The sequence below is a fragment of the Aegilops tauschii genome, chromosome 6, assembly GCF_002575655.3.
Source record: "Aegilops tauschii subsp. strangulata cultivar AL8/78 chromosome 6, Aet v6.0, whole genome shotgun sequence".
NCBI classification, from domain to species: domain Eukaryota; kingdom Viridiplantae; phylum Streptophyta; class Magnoliopsida; order Poales; family Poaceae; genus Aegilops; species Aegilops tauschii.
The window spans coordinates 477,256,854-477,273,415 of NC_053040.3; the positions used below are offsets into that span (position 1 = coordinate 477,256,854).

A 16,562-nucleotide genomic window follows, 5' to 3' on the forward strand; every position below is an offset into this window, starting at 1 on the left:
TTTTACTGACATGCAATCATGTGTTTATGTTTTTATAACATTTCTCCGTCTAGCCCAACATGATATTTTCACCCAGCCCAGCAAGTCCGCGGTTTCGAGAAAAATGCAAATGGGATTTAAACGGGCTGCATAGATGCTACATCATTGTTTCACCCAGCCCACCAAATGGACTAAAAAAACAAATGGACTGGCGGACATGTGGGCCAATAGGTCGAAGCCTAAGAAGGCGTTGGATTTACATCCAACGGCCTGCATTCTTCTTCAATCTCTCGTCTTCTTCCCCCAGCGCTGCCGGAACCGCCTGCTCCAGCCTTCGGCATCCAGCGGCGTTGTTTTGCGCTCCTCAGCGAAACGCTACCCCGCCGACTGCCAGGCCATCCCTCCACTCCGCACCTCCTGTTATTCTCTGCCGAGTGTAGGCCCACCCTGCACCCGAACCAGTCAAGTTTCCCACTCCTCTCCGTCTGCGACTCCACTGCCGTGTCTTCCCCATCTCCGGGTCGTTCCAGTCTGGGTCCTCGCCGTTGTCCATCGCCTCGGTGCGCTCGGCGCGGCGTGGTCAACATACGAGAGTCATCGGAAAAGGACTGTACGTGGAGAGCCTGACGGCTGGGACCCACGTGGTCCATGGTCGCACGCAGGGAAAGTTCCTCCTTATTACGCACTGTACGTGCACTATACGTGGGAAGGGCTTCTGTATTTCGCGAAAAAACGTTCCCCCCGCTGACAGGTCGGACCCACCAACTATATCTTCGCACGCAAGGAAGTGCCTCCTTATTATGCACCAAAAAATGAATACCCCCTGCTAGCTGGGACCCACCATAGTGGGTGGCTGACTTGTGGGCCTACTAAGTTGACGAGGATGGAGGGCTTTGTCAAATTAGTCAATATGAACGATTCTAGCTCCAGTGACCGTACGATGTCCATCCAACGGCCATAGTGCTTCTTCAACCTCTGGTCTTCTTGCTCCAGCCGCCCAAAGCAGCGCCGGTCGTGCCGCGTGCTCCTGCCTCTCGTGGCCGGCTGTGATGCCGCGGAGGCCTCACCGCCCCTACTACTCCCACCGCTGGCCCAGGGTATCCCTCTACTCACCCACACCCCCTATTATTCTGCGGCGACGGCAGCCTCACGCCGCAGCCGAACCACTGAACCCTCATACTCCTCTCCGCGTGGGCATCCACTTCCGCGTCTTCCCCGGCTCCGCGTCGTCCCCTTCCTAGGCCTCGCCGTCGTCCACCGCCTTGGTGCTCTCGGCGCGGCGTGGTCAATGTTGTCAACGACCGACTTCCATCGGAAGAGTACTGTACATGGAGAGGCTAACAGCTGGGTCCACGGCCACAACCCAGTTTTTTTGTGATTTGCCAAGTACGTCGCTTTGTCAGGCCTGTTGGGCTGCAAATCTTTCAAGACGAGGAGAGCTTCATTCGGCTGGCCGAGAAAATGGCCTATCAGTAATGAGAAATGGGGTGTACATTTTTAAAACACATCAAACCGGCAATTAGTTTCAAATATCTTTTTCTCATTTCGAGATTTTAAATTACATTAATTTTTATGCGTGGAGAATTTGTTGGATTTTATATTGATATACATTTATTTTTAAAATCAGTTTGAATGTGAGTCAAAATTTCGGGATTAAAAACAGTTCGAACCGCACCGAAATATGCAAAATTTCATATAATTTTTTAACCGTGGCCAGAATATGGGCTGTAATGCCAACAAAAAGAATATGGGCTCCAAAAAAACCCTTAAGAATTAGCAAATGGGTTGTAAATTATTAGAAATAATGGCAGATGGGTTGTATGCTGTTTTCCAAAGATTTGAGGCTTCCCTAAAAAAAAGGTTGACGCACAAGCAGTGACTATTGGATGTCCATCGAACGGCCGTCGTGCTTCTTCAATCTCTGCTCTTCCTGCTCCAGCCACTCAAACAAGCGCCGTCGGGACTGCCTGCTCCCTCCTCCCCGTGGCCGGCTGTGCTGCCGCGCAGGCCTCACCGCCCCACCGTACTCCCATCGCTGGCCTAGCCATCCCTCTATTCACCCACACCTGCTGTTATTCTCCGGCGACGACAGACGAACCAGTAAACCCTCGTACAGTCGTACTCCCCTCCGCGTGGGAAACAACTGCCGAGTCTTCCCTGCCTCCGTGTCGTTCCCTTTCTAGGCCTCGCCGTCGTCCACCGCCCTGGTGCTCTCGGCGCGGCCTGGTAAACGTGGTCAACGACCGACATGCATCTGAAGTGGACTGTACGTGGAGAGGCCGACAGCTGGGTCCACGGCCGCACGCAAGGAAATGCCTCCTTATTACGCGCAAAATAATGATTCCTCCACCTGACATCAGGGACCCACCAAAAGGGCCTCTGTATTTCGCGAAAAAAACGTTACCGCCGCTGATAGCTCGGACCCACCAGCTATATCTTCGCACGCAAGGAAGTGCCTCCTTATTACGCACAAAAAAATGAATACCCAACCTGTTAGCTGGGACCCAGTATAGTGGCAGGCTGACTTGTGGGCCTACTAAGTTGACGGGGACGGAGGGCTTTGTCAACTTAGTCAATATGCACGATTCTAGCTCTAGTGACCGTACGATGTCCATCCAACGGCCGTAGTGCTTCTTCAACCTCTGGTCTTCTTGCTCCAGCCGCCCAAACCAGCGCCGGTCGTGCCTCGTGCTCCTGCCTCCCGTGGCCGGCTGCGATGCTGCGGAGGCCTCACCGCCCCTTACTACTCCCACCACTGGCCAGGCCATCCCTCTATTCACCCACACCCCCTGTTATCCTGCGGTGACGGCAGCCTCACACCGCAGCGAACCAGTGAACCCTCATACTCCTCTACGCGTGGGCATCCACTGCCACGTCTTCCCCGGCTCCGCGTCGTCCCCTTCCTAGGCCTCGCCGTCGTCCACCGCCCTGGTGCTCTCGGCGCGGCGTGGTCAACGTGGTCAAGGAACGGCTTCCATCGGACGTGGATTGTACGTGGAGAGGCTGACAGCTGGGTCCACGGCCGCAGCAAGGAAGTGCCTCCTTATTACGTGCAAAATAATTATTCCTCCACCTGACAGCTGGGACCCACCGGACGGGCCACCGTATTTCGCAAAAAAATGTTTGCCCCTGACTTCTGGGACCCACCAGCTGCATCTTCGCACGCAAGGAAGTGCGTCCGGGAAATATATTGATTCGCCCCCCTGACTGCTGGGACCCACCAGCTACATCTTCGCAGGCAAGGTAGTGCCTGACAGTCGGGACCCACCTGGTCGAAGCGTACGTAGCGTTGTCATTCTGGTCGCGAACGTGTACGTACATATATACTGGTGGATGTAGAGGCGCGCATGTGTCGTAGTAGAGGCGCGTACGTGTCGTAGTAGAGGCGCGCATGTAGCATGTACACGTACGTACAGCGGCCAGGGTGCAAGAAAGAAAATACGGCCACGTATGTGTACATACGGGCGGGGTCTCGAACGCCTACTCGCGCATACATACGGCCAGGGCTCGTGTACATGGCTGGGTCGGAACAGAGAAACAACGTCGTCGTCGTGTTCATGGGGAGGCAACGGAATGCGTCGTGTTCATGGGGAGGCAACGGAATGCGTCGTGTTCATTGGGAGGCAACAGAACGCGTGGGAGCCAACCGGCTGGGTCGGAACGGAATGCCTGGTCGTGTTCATCGGGAGGGCTTGGACGGAACAGGCGATGGAAACGAGGCCTGGCGTATCGCAGAACGGAGGAAACGGACCTCCTACGTTCGGAATGGGGTCCTGTTGATGGGGAGGGGTGTGGCGTACCGCAAAACGGAGGAAACGGACCTCCTACGGTCGAAACGGGGGTCCTGTTGATCGGGAGGGGTGTGGCGTACCGCAAAACGGAGGAAACGGACCTCCTACGGTCGAAATGGGGGTCCTGTTGATCGGGAGGGGTGTGGCGTACTGCAAAACGGACGAAACGGACCTCCTACGGTCGAAACGGGGGTCCTGTTGATTGGGAGGGGTGTGGCGTACCGCAAAACGGACGAAACGGACCTCCTACGGTCGAAACGGGGGTCCTGTTCATCGGGAGGGGTGTGGCGTACCACAAAACGGGACTCCACGGGATACTGTTCATCTCCACCGCCGACCTCCTCCAGCCTCCACGGGCTACCGTCGACCTCCTCCAGCCTCCACGGGCTCCTGTTCATCCAGCCTCCACCGCGCGCTACTCCACCGGCTACTGTTCAACCACCCCTCCACGGGCACCCCTCCACTGTCTACTGTTCATCCAGCCCTCCACACCACGGGGTCCTGTTCAACCACCCCTCCACGGGCACCCCTCCACCGTCTACTGATCATCCAGCCCTGCACCACACCACGGGGTCCTGTTCATCCAGAGGCAACGCCACCGCTCACTGTTCATCCAACCCCCCCCCCCCCCCCCCGCAACGCTCACTGTTCATCCCAGAGGCAGCATCGATCGGCTTTAGTTAGCAGTAGTAGCGAAGGAATCGCTCGATCGGGTTCAGTTAACAGCCATCGATCGATCGCTCGGGTTCAGTAACGCGTAGCCTGCAGTGCAATCGCTCAGGTTCAGTTAGAGCCCAACGCCTCGCTCGGGTTCAGTTAGAGCCAACGCCTCGCGCACACGCGCGTATGTGTACGAGAGAAACGCGCATCGCTCGGCCCCCGACCTCCCACCGTAACCGGGAACTCGCCGAAATTTTCCTCGCCCTCGCTTCTACCATGGTTTTTTCCGTCATGGACGGCCCAAAGAATGTCATGCAGCTGCCTCTCCGGCCCGGCCAGGACGAAAAGCCCATTTTCTGTCATGATTTTTTGTCATAGAAGTAGGAGCCCACCACATCTATGATGATACTGGGTTTTGTCACAATTATCATCATAGAAGTGTCATATGTATGACAGAACAAAAAAATTGTTCGGCCCAAAATGTCACGAATGTGTCTTTTTTTACTAGTGGAGAGAGAGAGAGAGATCAAACACATAGCTATTGGTACATACCCTCAGCCCCGAGGGTGAACTACTCCCTCCTCGTCATGGAGAACGCCGGGATGATGAAGATGGCCACCGGTGAGGGTTCTCCCCTCCGGCAGGGTGCCGGAACAGGGTCCCGATTGGTTTTTGGTGGCTACAGAGGCTTGCGGCGGCGGAACTCCCGATCTATTGTGCTCCCCGATGTTTTTAGGGTATATGGACATATATAGGCGAAAGAAGTCGGTCAGGGGAGCCACGAGGGGCCCACGAGGGTGGGGCGCGCCTCCCTGCCTCGTGGCTTCCTCGAAGCTTCCCTGACGTCTACTCCAAGTCTCCTGGATTGCTTCCGTTCCAAAAATAACTCTCCCGAAGGTTTCATTCCGTTTGGACTCCGTTTGATATTCCTTTTCTTCGAAACACTGAAATAGGCAAGAAAACGGCAATTTGGGCTGGGCCTCCGGTTAATAGGTTAGTCCCAAAAATAATATAAAAGTGTTTAGTAAAGCCCATAAACATCGAAAACAGATAATATAATAGCATGAATACTTCATAAATTATAGATACGTTGGAGACATATCAGTATGTGCTTTGTGAAAGACCAATGAGGCGTCTCGATCTATCTCTATAGATCTTGATGCCTAATATGTAAGCAGCTTCTCCAAGGTCTTTCATTGAAAAACACTTATTCAAGTAGGCCTTTATGCTTTCCAAAAATTCTATATCATTTCCCATAAATAGTATGTTATCCACATATAATATGAGAAATGCTACAGAGCTCCCACTCACTTTCTTGTAAATACAGGCTTCTCCATAAGTCTGTATAAACCCAAACGCTTTGATCACTTCATTAAAGCGAATGTTCCAACTCCGAGATGCTTGCACCAGCCCATAGATGGAGCGCTGGAGCTTGCATACCTTGTCAGCATTCTTAGGATCGGCAAAACCTTCCAGCTGCATCATACACAACTCTTCCTTAAGGAATGCCGTTTTGACGTCCATTTCCCAGATCTCATAATCATATGATGCGGCAATTGCTAACATGATTCAGACGGACTTCAGCATCGCTACGGGTGAGAAGGTCTCATCGTAGTCAACTCCTTGAACTTGTCCATAACCCTTAGCAATAAGCCGAGCCTTATAGACGGTCACATTAGCATTCGCGTCAGTCTTCTTCTTAAAGATCCACTTATTCTCTATTGCTTGCCGATCATCGGGCAAGTCCACCGAAGTCCATACTTTGTTCTCATACATGGATCCTATCTCAGATTTCATGGCTTCAAGCCATTTGTTGGAATCCGGGCCCGCCATGCTTCTTCATAGTTTGAAAGTTCACCGTTGTCTAACAACATGATTTCTAGGACAGGGTTGCCGTACCACTCTGGTGCGGAACGTATCCTCGTGGACCTACGAAGTTCAGTAGCAACTTGATCCGAAGTTTCATGATCATCATCATTAATTTCCTCTCTCGTCAGTGCAGGCACCACAGAAACATCTTTCTGTGCGGCGCTACTCTCTGGTTCAAGAGGGGGTACTTCACCCAGTTCTACTTTCCTCCCACTTACTTCTTTCAAGAGAAACTCTTTCTCCAGAACAGATCCATTCTTGGCAACAAAGATCTTGCCTTCAGATCTGAGGTAGAAGGTATACCCAATAGTTTCCTTAGGGTATCCTATGAAGACACATTTTTCCAATTTGGGTTTGAGCTTTTCAGGTTGAAGTTTCTTGACATAAGCTTCGCATCCCCAAACTTTCATAAACGACAGCTTAGGTTTCTTCCCAAACCATAATTCATACGGTGTCGTCTCAACGAATTAGACGTGGCCCTATTTAAAGTGAATGCGGTAGTCTCTAATGCATAACCCAAAAATGATAGCGGTAAATCGGTAAGAGACATCATAGATCGCACCATATCTAATAGAGTGCGATTACGACGTTCAGACACACCATTACGCTGAGGTGTTCCAGGCGGCGTGAGTTGTGAAACAATTCCACATTTCCTTAAGTGCGTGCCAAACTCGTGACTCAAATATTCTCCTCCACGATCAGATAATAATAACTTTATTTTCCTATCACGTTGATTCTCTACCTCGCTCTAAAATTCCTTGAACTTTTCAAAGGTCTCAGACTTGTGTTTCATTAAGTAGACATACCCATATCTACTTAACTCATCAGTGAGGGTGAGAACATAACGATAGCCACCGCGAGCCTCAACACTTATTGGACCGCATACATCAATATGTATTATTTCCAACAAGTTGGTTGCTCGCTCCATTGTTCCGGAGAACAGAGTCTTGGTCATCTTGCCCAGGAGGCATGGTTCACACGTGTCAAATGATTCATAATCAAGAGACTCCAAAATTCCATCTGCATGGAGTTTCTTCATGCGTTTGACACCAATATGACCAAGGCGGCAGTGCCACAAGTATGTGGGACTATCATTATCAACCTTACATATCTTGGCATTCACACTATGAATATGTGTAACATCACGTTCGAGATTCAATAAATATAAACCATTGACCAACGGGTCATGACCATAGAACATATCTCTCATATAAATAGAACAACCATTATTCCCGGATTTAAATGAGTAGCCATCTCGCATCAAACGAGATCCAAATACAATGTTCATGCTCAAAGCTGGTACTAAATAACAATTATTCAGGTTTGAAACTAATACCAAAGGTAGATGTAGAGGTAGAGTGCCGACGGCGATCACATCGACCTTGGAACCATCCTCGACGCGCATTGTCACCTCGTCCTTCGCCAGTCTCCGCTTATTCGGCAGCTCCTGTTTTGAGTTACAAATGTGAGCAACTGCACCGATATCAAATACCCAGGAGCTACTACGAGCGTTTGTAAGGTACACATCAATAACATGTATATCATATACACCTTTGACGTTGTCGGCCTTCTTATTCGCTAAGTACTTGGGGCAGTTCCGCTTCCAGGGACCATTTCCCTTGCAATAAAAGCACTCAGTCTCAGGCTTGGGTCCATTCTTTGGCTTCTTCCCGGCAGCTGACTTGTCGGGTGCGGCAACTCCCTTGCCGTCCTTCTTGAAGTTCTTCTTACCCTTGCCTTTCTTGAAACTAGTGGTCTTATTCACCATCAACACTTGATGTTCCTTTTTGATCTCCACCTCCGCTGATTTCAGCATTGAATATAACTCAGGAATGGACTTCTCCATCCCTTGCATATTGAAGTTCATCACAAAGCTCTTGTAGCTAGGTGGAAGCGACAGGAGGATTCTGTCAATGACCGAGTCATATGGAAGATTAACTCCCAGCTAAGACAAGCGGTTGTGCAGCCCAAACATTTTGAGTATATGCTCGCTGACAGAACTGTTTTCCTCCATCTTACAACAGAAGAACTTGTCGGAGACTTCATATCTCTCGACCCGAGCATGAGCTTGGAAAACCATTCTCAGCTCTCGGAACATCTCATATGCTCCGTGTTACTCAAAACGCTTTTGGAGCCCCGGTTCTAAGCTGTAAAGCATGCCGCACTGAACCAGGGAGTAATCATCACTACGTGATTGCCAGGCGTTCATAACATCTTGAGTTGCTGGGAAAATGGGTGCGTCACCTAGCGGTGCTTCAAGGACATATGCTTTCTTGGAAGCTATGAGGATGATCCTCAAGTTACGGACCCAGTCCGTATAGTTGCTTCCATCGTCTTTCAGCTTGGTTTTCTCTAGGAACGCGTTGAAGTTGAGGGCAACATTAGCGTGGGCCATTGGTTCTACAAGATAGATTGTAAAGACAATTTTAGACTAAGTTCATGATAAATAAGTTCATCTAATCAAATTATTTAATGAACTCCCACTCAGATAGACATCCCTCTGGTCATCTAAGTGATACATGATCCAAGTCGACTAGGCTGTGTCCGATCATCACGTGAGATGGACTAGTCATCAATGGTGAACATCTCCATGTTGATCGCATCTACTATACGACTCATGTTCGACCTTTCGGTCTCTCGTGTTCTGAGGCCATGTCTGTACATGCTAGGCTCATCAAGTCAACCTAAGTGTTTCGCATGTGTAAATCTGGCTTACACCCATTGTATGCGAACGTTATAATCTATCACACCCGATCATCACGTGGTGCTTCGAAACAACGAACCTTTGCAACGGTGCACACTTAGGGGAACATATTTCTTGAAATTTTAGTGAGGGATCATCTTATTTATGCTACCATCGTTCTAAGCAAATAAGATGCAAACATGATAACCATCACATGCAAATCATAAAGTGACATGATATGGCCAATATCATCTTGCGCCTTCGATCTCCATCTTCGAGGCGCGGCATGATCACCATCATCACTGGCATGACACCATGATCTCCATCATCATGATCTCCATCATCGTGTCTTCATGAAGTTGTCTCGCCAACTATTACTTCTACTACTATGGCTAACGGTTAGCAATAAAGTAATGTAATTACATGGCGTTTTTATTGACTCGCAGGTCATACATAGATTAAGACAACTCCTATGGCTCCTGCCGGTTGTCATACATCGACATGCAAGTCGTGATTCCTATAACGAGAACATGATCAATCTCATACATCACATATATAATTAAGGGCTTATTCCATCTGTGCCCCCAATTCCTTAGTTGTGCTCAGTTTTCCCCACGCTTCAAACTTTTGCTCACTTTTCCCCACTCCCTTAGCTGAAACTCTCACAAATGTTCATAACAGACGTTTGCCGTCTTGGCCGTTAACTGACTTGTGGGGCCACGTTGGACTCTGTTGACTGTGGTTGTGGCTTCGCTGGTTGGGCCGTGTTTGTGTTCATAGGACGGGCCCGTTAGTTTGTTGGGAATAAATTAAAAAGGGAGATTTAGCCTGTTGGGCCTTCTATCGATGGATGCAGCCTGCTATGCATGCTGGTTGGGCCTTCTATCGATGGATGCAGCCTGCTATGCATGCCCGGCTTTGGCATCGATTTAGCCTGCTATGCATGCGAACACCGCCACGCACGCATCTAGTGACCTAGACCTAAACGCATGCATGCACGCCGAGACGCACGCATCGATCCTTGCCGCCCGGTTGCCGGTGGATTTAGTCGCTCTGCAGCGTCGTTTCACGCGTCGCAGGCATACGTGCCGGTGGCAGAAGGGGCAGGCTGCACGCACGCTCGCGTCTATGTCGAGGCATCGGTTCACGCCGCACGAGTGCCGCTCGATTCAGTTGTGGGAGGCAGGCAGCCGCCAACGCAGAGCACGCAGAAGGGGGAGGCAGGCAGCCGCCAACGCAGAGCACGCAAAGCACGTTCGCATGGATTCACGTTCACACATTTATGATCGCATCGGTTCACGCACGCACTGAGTCACGATCTACGCCGTTTGCGCGTGTACCCACTTCGTCTCTCCTGGCTATTTAAACTGCCCTTCATTGCCTCTTCTTCTACAGATCCATCTGCACCTCCCACTTCTCTTCTTCCCCCAAAAGCCAAAGTCGTTCCACTCAGCGAAGCGTTTCAAGATGCAGTACACCGGGCCGACGTTCCAAGCGCCGCCCACCGTGCCGGAACGGCGGTACCCCGCCAACGTCGTCGTCGAGGCATCGCTCCGCGTGTGGGCGATCTCACGCTGGAGGGGTAGCACTGAGCTTGCACGGGGGTTCCTCCGTGCGGGCTTCCACCACCTCCCACCGGGCTCGCCGCCCATGTTCAACCTCGTGGAGCAGCGTCCCCACGCCAACGCTCCAGTGGTAGGGCTCGTCGTCCACTTCACCAACAGGTTCGATGCCTACTACCTGCTCGGCAAGGTGTATTGGTGTGGGTGCGAGTTCATCGCATTCACCACCCATAACATCTTCACGGACTTCGAGAGCGTCTTCCCCGCTCGCAACCGCATGCACAGCCTCCCGTACTACGTCGGCGACAACGGCCTTGAGGAGGAGGATTACTGAAGCCGACGGCGAAGAAGACGGTGAAGCCGGCGGTGTGCGTGTTGCCCTAGCTACGCTATCTACTATGTAGTGTGAGTGTGATTTTGGTGTGCGTGTTGCCCGACCTAGCTATGTAAGAACTTGGGAACTTATGTTGCCCTAGCAACCTTATCTATTTATGTGTGTTATATTATTGTTTTGTTATGTTTGTTGCCCTAGCAACCCTACTATCTAAGTTAATTTATATGTGTTATATTAATGCTTTGTTATGTTTGTATTTCCCTTTGTATTTTGTTTGTCCCAAGTTTAGACATGGCTAATTGGCGTGGGGAAAATTAACCAAACTAACTAAAAATGATGTGTTCATAGATGCCTTCTAAAAATAAGAACATATTGTACATTTGTACACGGCTTTGGTTTGAGAGCTCTGTATTTTTTAGGTATTCCTAGAATACTTTGGTTTTCAGAAATATTGAAGTATCAAATACTTTGAGATGTTTGGCTTTAGTCAAAAGTGTAGTTTTATATACTTTAATATGTAGAAAACTACACTATGTTTGAAGTATATAAAAAAGAGGGTTGGACCTCTTTTTCCAATCATGAAGTATTGGTTCTCTAGGCATAATAATACCGCGGTTTGCAAATACTTTGATTCTAAAAAATGAAGGGACCCATAAAGGAAAGCAAAAAAAATCCTCAATGAGATAGAAGAGATTGGGCAATCAAATTATTGAAAAAAGCAATCAGAAACAAAAAAGGACAAAGCAATCGTTCCTAAACAAAAAAAAGAAACATCGCTTGTTTCTGGGCCTCATATATCCTTTGTGGGCCTATTGCAGCTTGATTCTCTTTGGGCCCGCGAACTAGGTTTCTAGCAGAACTGACGAACTCGAGGACAAAAGTTTGGCAAGTGCGAGAGAGAAGAGATGAACTTGATGTATATCCCTTGTGCTGCTCAAGTACTGCTTACTGTCATCTGACGAGCTAGGGTATGATCCAACACTCAAGGTTATTTGCTAACAAAATAATCCTATCACTGAACTGGTACTTGTCTTCTGCCGAAACTGAAAGTGTCGAAACTTAACAGTAAACTGCATACATTCAGAGATCGACAGTTGCACTAAACAGAGTTGCATTTGAGATAAACAGACTTGGATTGCTAAACAGTGGAAACAACAGTAGACAAACATCTCTAACGAGAGATGGCCATCAAGTAAAAAATTCCTAGAGCAAGTATTCCTAAAGCTATCAGATTGGATTGCTTCTTCAACTCAATCAGCTGCTTGAAGTTCTTGTTCATCTTCTTCAATTCCGTCTTCAGTTCGACATCTACCACCGTCGGGTATTCTGGACGCGCTGCTGCTGCCGGAGCGGCACTGTCATGGGGCAGATTGAACTCGCGGATTGCATTCCCCCTCGAATCCAGCAAGCCCAACCCTTGAAGCCTCTGGATGTAATCATACATCCACTCGAAATGGTGGCATTTCTTCACGATCTGAAAACGAAATGTGATAGATTTTTTGAGAAATTAGAGATAAAGGATGCGAGGAAAACTCAGATCTAACCTGCCCCTCCGGCTTGCTCTCGCATTTGACGAACTCGCGCCCAAAGTTCCCATTCTTCTCCTCCTTCGAAGTCAACCGCTTCAGTGGCGCAGTCCGTGGGCAGTCAGTGCATCGAGTCATCGGCACTGGACCATACACCGGCCACGTGGAACGGGGGGCTGACGAGGAGGTCGACATATCGCCCGAGAGGAAGAAACAGAGGAATTGCTCGAGAGGAAGAAGAATGAGAAGATGGGGAAAGAAACAGAGGAATTGATCGAGAGGAAGAAGAACGAGAAGATGGGGAAAGAAACAGAGGAATTGCCCTATCTGCTCGATGCCTTTGTCTGTCAGATGGAGAAGAGGAGAAGGGGAAGTTATATTGACGATTTGCCACATTGTATTTTGTAGTTTGAATATTTGAACCAACTCTTAACACTGACATGTGGTGGTCATGTGCGAAAAATACAATTTCATATGTAAAGTGGGGCAGATCGTAAAAACCCGAGAAGGACAGTGCAGTAGCCAATCAGGATGCATCACACGGATCGCGCATGCCTGCCCACATCTGACGGGTGGTGTTTGGCGCTTGGTAGGATCCGACGACGGACGTTCGACGCTAGGGTTTGGAGCATTTCTGCGGGGTTATGAGCGAGTCAACGGGGTTATTAGGGTTTGACCAGATTTCAAATGGCCATAACTAAATTAGAAAAAATCGCAAAAATATAAAACAAACGTAGTTCGTCCGTTTATGAGACCTAGTTACCATAAAAAAATATAAACTCGGTATGGGGGCATTTTTTTGAAAAATCATTTTTTGAAGTGATCTGTCAAAATCAAGTTCAAATGTTTTTAAAAAATTCAAAAAAACTCAAAATGTTGTAATTCTTGTGCACATAGCCGTCATATGTGACAAGGTTATGAGAAAAAAATATAAACTTGGTGTAGGTCATTTTCATGAAAAAAGGCTTCACACAAATGAGCTATCACCTATGAACATGTTCAGAGTTCGTATAATAGGGAGAGAGGGTTTAGGGTTTGAAAAAAAATCAAAAAATTCAAAAAAATCAGAAAAAATCTCCATAGCTTCATTTTCGAGTGAATAAGAAGGATCTGAACTTACTTTTTCATTTTCATATCTAAAACGTGTTATTTCATGGTTTTGAATTAAAAGCATATTTTTTCAAAAAAAATGTAGTAATATGAATATTAATCAATAAATAGTGACACTTCGTTTTTACCATATATATATGGAACAAGTGTTCATAAAAATATATATGCCTCATTTAGACAAGGAAAAAAAACTTGATTTCAAATAGGGTTGTTTACCCTAGCTTTCGAGCTTGTTTCTAGCACATTTCTCATTCGGACTGTTCACCTACGAATATTGGGCTTCAAATGCTCGATCAAATACACCACACAGAGCAATGAACCTCCAATGTTCAACTTCAACTTTGGCTCGAATCCAAATTTTGGCCCAAATTAAAATATTGATTTAAATTCAAATTTTGATGGAAATTTGAATTCTGACACAAATAAGAAACCAAAGTAGAAGCAACATTATTACAAGGGATCCCTTATTACAACTGATAAGTTTTCACAGTAGCTCAAATATACCAAGTTTTAAGATGCCAACATCTTAATACAAATCTACCAAGTTTTAAGCGATCGACTCGCCCTCAAATTGACAACACAAACATTTCCCAACAACTTAATTCAAATTTTCGACTTGCTCCTTGTGTTTGCAGCTGGCTTCACCGTCTTGCTCCTGGTTTCCCTAGTTGAGATGCTCTTTTCTTTCAGACTCTTGTTCCTTTTGATCTTGGGCTTTACTTGGGGTTTTCCCCGTGGAGGTGTTGATGGAGTAGTTCCACTCGCCGAGCACTTGACGACCATTTGACGGTCATCTATGGGTTCAATAATCTTTAAAGGCACAGTTGGAAAAATTACCCCCTCCTCTTCCTCTCTTATAGCTTCAAAACCATCAAAGGCCATGGTTTCAAAATCTTCTGCTTCTTCATCTCTTGGCCTTTTCTCCCTAGAGCTGGTAAATAAAATTATAAGCCATAGGCAAAAAAGACAACAAATGCAAACAAAAGGGTAGCTGCGCCCTTCTACAAAGGGTGCAAACACATACCAAGATGCTTCATTTGCTGCTGCATTCTCCACTGCTTCAATTGCTGCTGCATTCTCCACTGCATCTTCAGTCTCCATTGCTGCTGCATTCTCCTCAGCATTGGCTGCTGTCCATCTTTCCTCCTCTCCAAATGATGCATCCACTGCATTGGTACAAAGCCTAGCAATATGCCCCAGAACTCCACATTTTTTGCAAGCACGCTTCTTTGGTAGACGACCCTCCTCACCTGCTCTAATCCTCTGGTTCCTTGGTCTTCCTGGTGGTCTAGTAATGACAGGAGCGTGGAGTTTGAACCCTGGATCTACTATGTTCCATTGATCTTTCCCCAATAGTGCAGGCACATTGTCAGCATAAGCAGACATAAATTTGGCAACAGAGAAATACTCAGAGCAATATTGATCAACTTCACCATCTGCACCCCCGATAACGGTCATCAGATGTAGGGCATGTATGCATGGCTTCCCACGGATCTGCCATTGCCTACAAGTACATTCTCTAGTACTTAGGTTCACAGGATACCTCCATACCCTATTTTTAGTGTCAGTATATGTAACCTCTCCCTCATATGTACCAGATCGAATACATTTCATCTTCAGTCCTCTTGCCTTCAAGTGCAATGCCTTAATCAGTGATGGGAGCATTTGATGACCAACATATTGTGTTTCTGCAATTCTTTTGCGAAGAGCCATCTTTATCATGATCATTTGCCTCATCTTGTCAAATGCTTGCCACAACAAGAGCCCTTTCACTGACTTGAACTTTGAATTGAAGCATTCTGCAAGGTTACTGGTCACATAATCTACTTTGCAGATTTCGTTGAATTGGCTTCTTGACCACACCTTACCATGATGTGCATCCATGTACTCCTTCACAAGAGGATTTTGAGCATACAACACTCTCAAATGGTGTTCATGCTTCCTTTTGCTGCATGTGTATGATGCTGGCCATAAGTTCTCATCATAAACTTTACCTTTGAACTTCTTTTTGAAATTATGCGCTAGGTGTCGCATACATTCCCTATGCTCCACTCCAGGGAATACAATTTCCACTGCACTCTCTAAACCCTTGCAAGCATCTGTGTGTATAGCTAAACCTGGGGGTGTGCCTATAATGTTGCGCAACTGCTGCAGAAACCAGACCCAACTTTCCTCAGACTCTGCCTCCACCACACCAAATGCAACTGGGAATAGCCAGTTGTGTCCATCAACTGCAGAAGCTGCTACTAGCTGTCCTCTCCATCTTCCAGTCAAATGTGTAGCATCTACAGCCAAATAGGGCCTGCAACCATCTAGAAACCCCTGCCAGCAAGCCTTGAAACAAACAAAAGCCCTTCTGAAGCACTCCTTCTGAAATGACTTCCCATTTATTTTGAATGGAACTGTATGCTTGTCAATCTCTACAACACTCCCTGGACTTGCCATCTCCACTTCAGCTTTGAAAGTGTAAAGCAGCTCAAAACTGTCATTCCATTGACCATTAATTCTGTCAAGAGCCCTTTCCCTAGCATTGAAAATTCTCATGTAAGGAATTTCTATCTTGTACTTCTCAAAAAGCTTCCCCTGGAGTGCTGTTGGACCAAGTCCAGGTTCTTCTCTCAGCCAATCCAATATAGCATCTGCCACCCACCTAGTTTTTGCTAGCTTGGTTTTGGCCTTCCCCCCTCCCCCTCCAGGTGGACATGTGTGCTTGTGTGGGTTCTTCTTTATCTGAAACAAAATAAAAGGGTAAAAAACAGTTGAGAAACCTTACTCAACGATCTGAAACTAAATTACTAACTGAACTTGGATTACCTTAATATATTTGCTCTTGATCATACGAGATGCATGCAACTTCCACCTACACCTAGGATATGGACAAAATACTGTGAACCTTGCTGGCTCACTCCTTTTAATCTTATAGGTGTTTTCAGATATAATGCACCATGTTGTCACTGCATTCCGACAGTCCACCATTGATTGGAAAATAGTACCTACACTAAGCTCAGGTTTTTCCCTGTTCCACTCAATTGTTGGCATGTCATCACC

The 16,562-nt window shown here is 47.5% G+C and overlaps 1 protein-coding gene across 1 annotated transcript; it reads right to left on the reverse strand.

Moving 5' to 3' along the window:
• Window positions 1-13,715: 13,715 nt before the first annotated feature.
• LOC123494287 (uncharacterized) lies at window positions 13,716-15,983 on the reverse strand. The gene is made up of 2 exons (XM_045229466.2): window positions 14,539-15,983; window positions 13,716-14,445 (listed from the first exon to the last, which is right to left on the reverse strand). Exons 1-2 carry the CDS (start codon window positions 15,957-15,959, stop codon window positions 14,118-14,120), a joined length of 1,749 nt encoding a protein of 582 aa, XP_045085401.2. The 5' UTR covers window positions 15,960-15,983; the 3' UTR covers window positions 13,716-14,117.
• Between the last annotated feature and the right edge of the window lie 579 nt (window positions 15,984-16,562).

Excerpts from the sequence above, each read along its gene's own strand:
- LOC123494287 (XM_045229466.2), bottom strand. The coding sequence starts at position 15,959 with ATGGCAAGTCCAGGGAGTGTTGTAGAGATTGACAAGCATACAGTTCCA. Across the intron at positions 14,446-14,538 it reads GCAGCAAATGAAGCATCTTG|CTCTAGGGAGAAAAGGCCAA; the intron begins GTATGTGTTTGC and ends TTTATTTACCAG.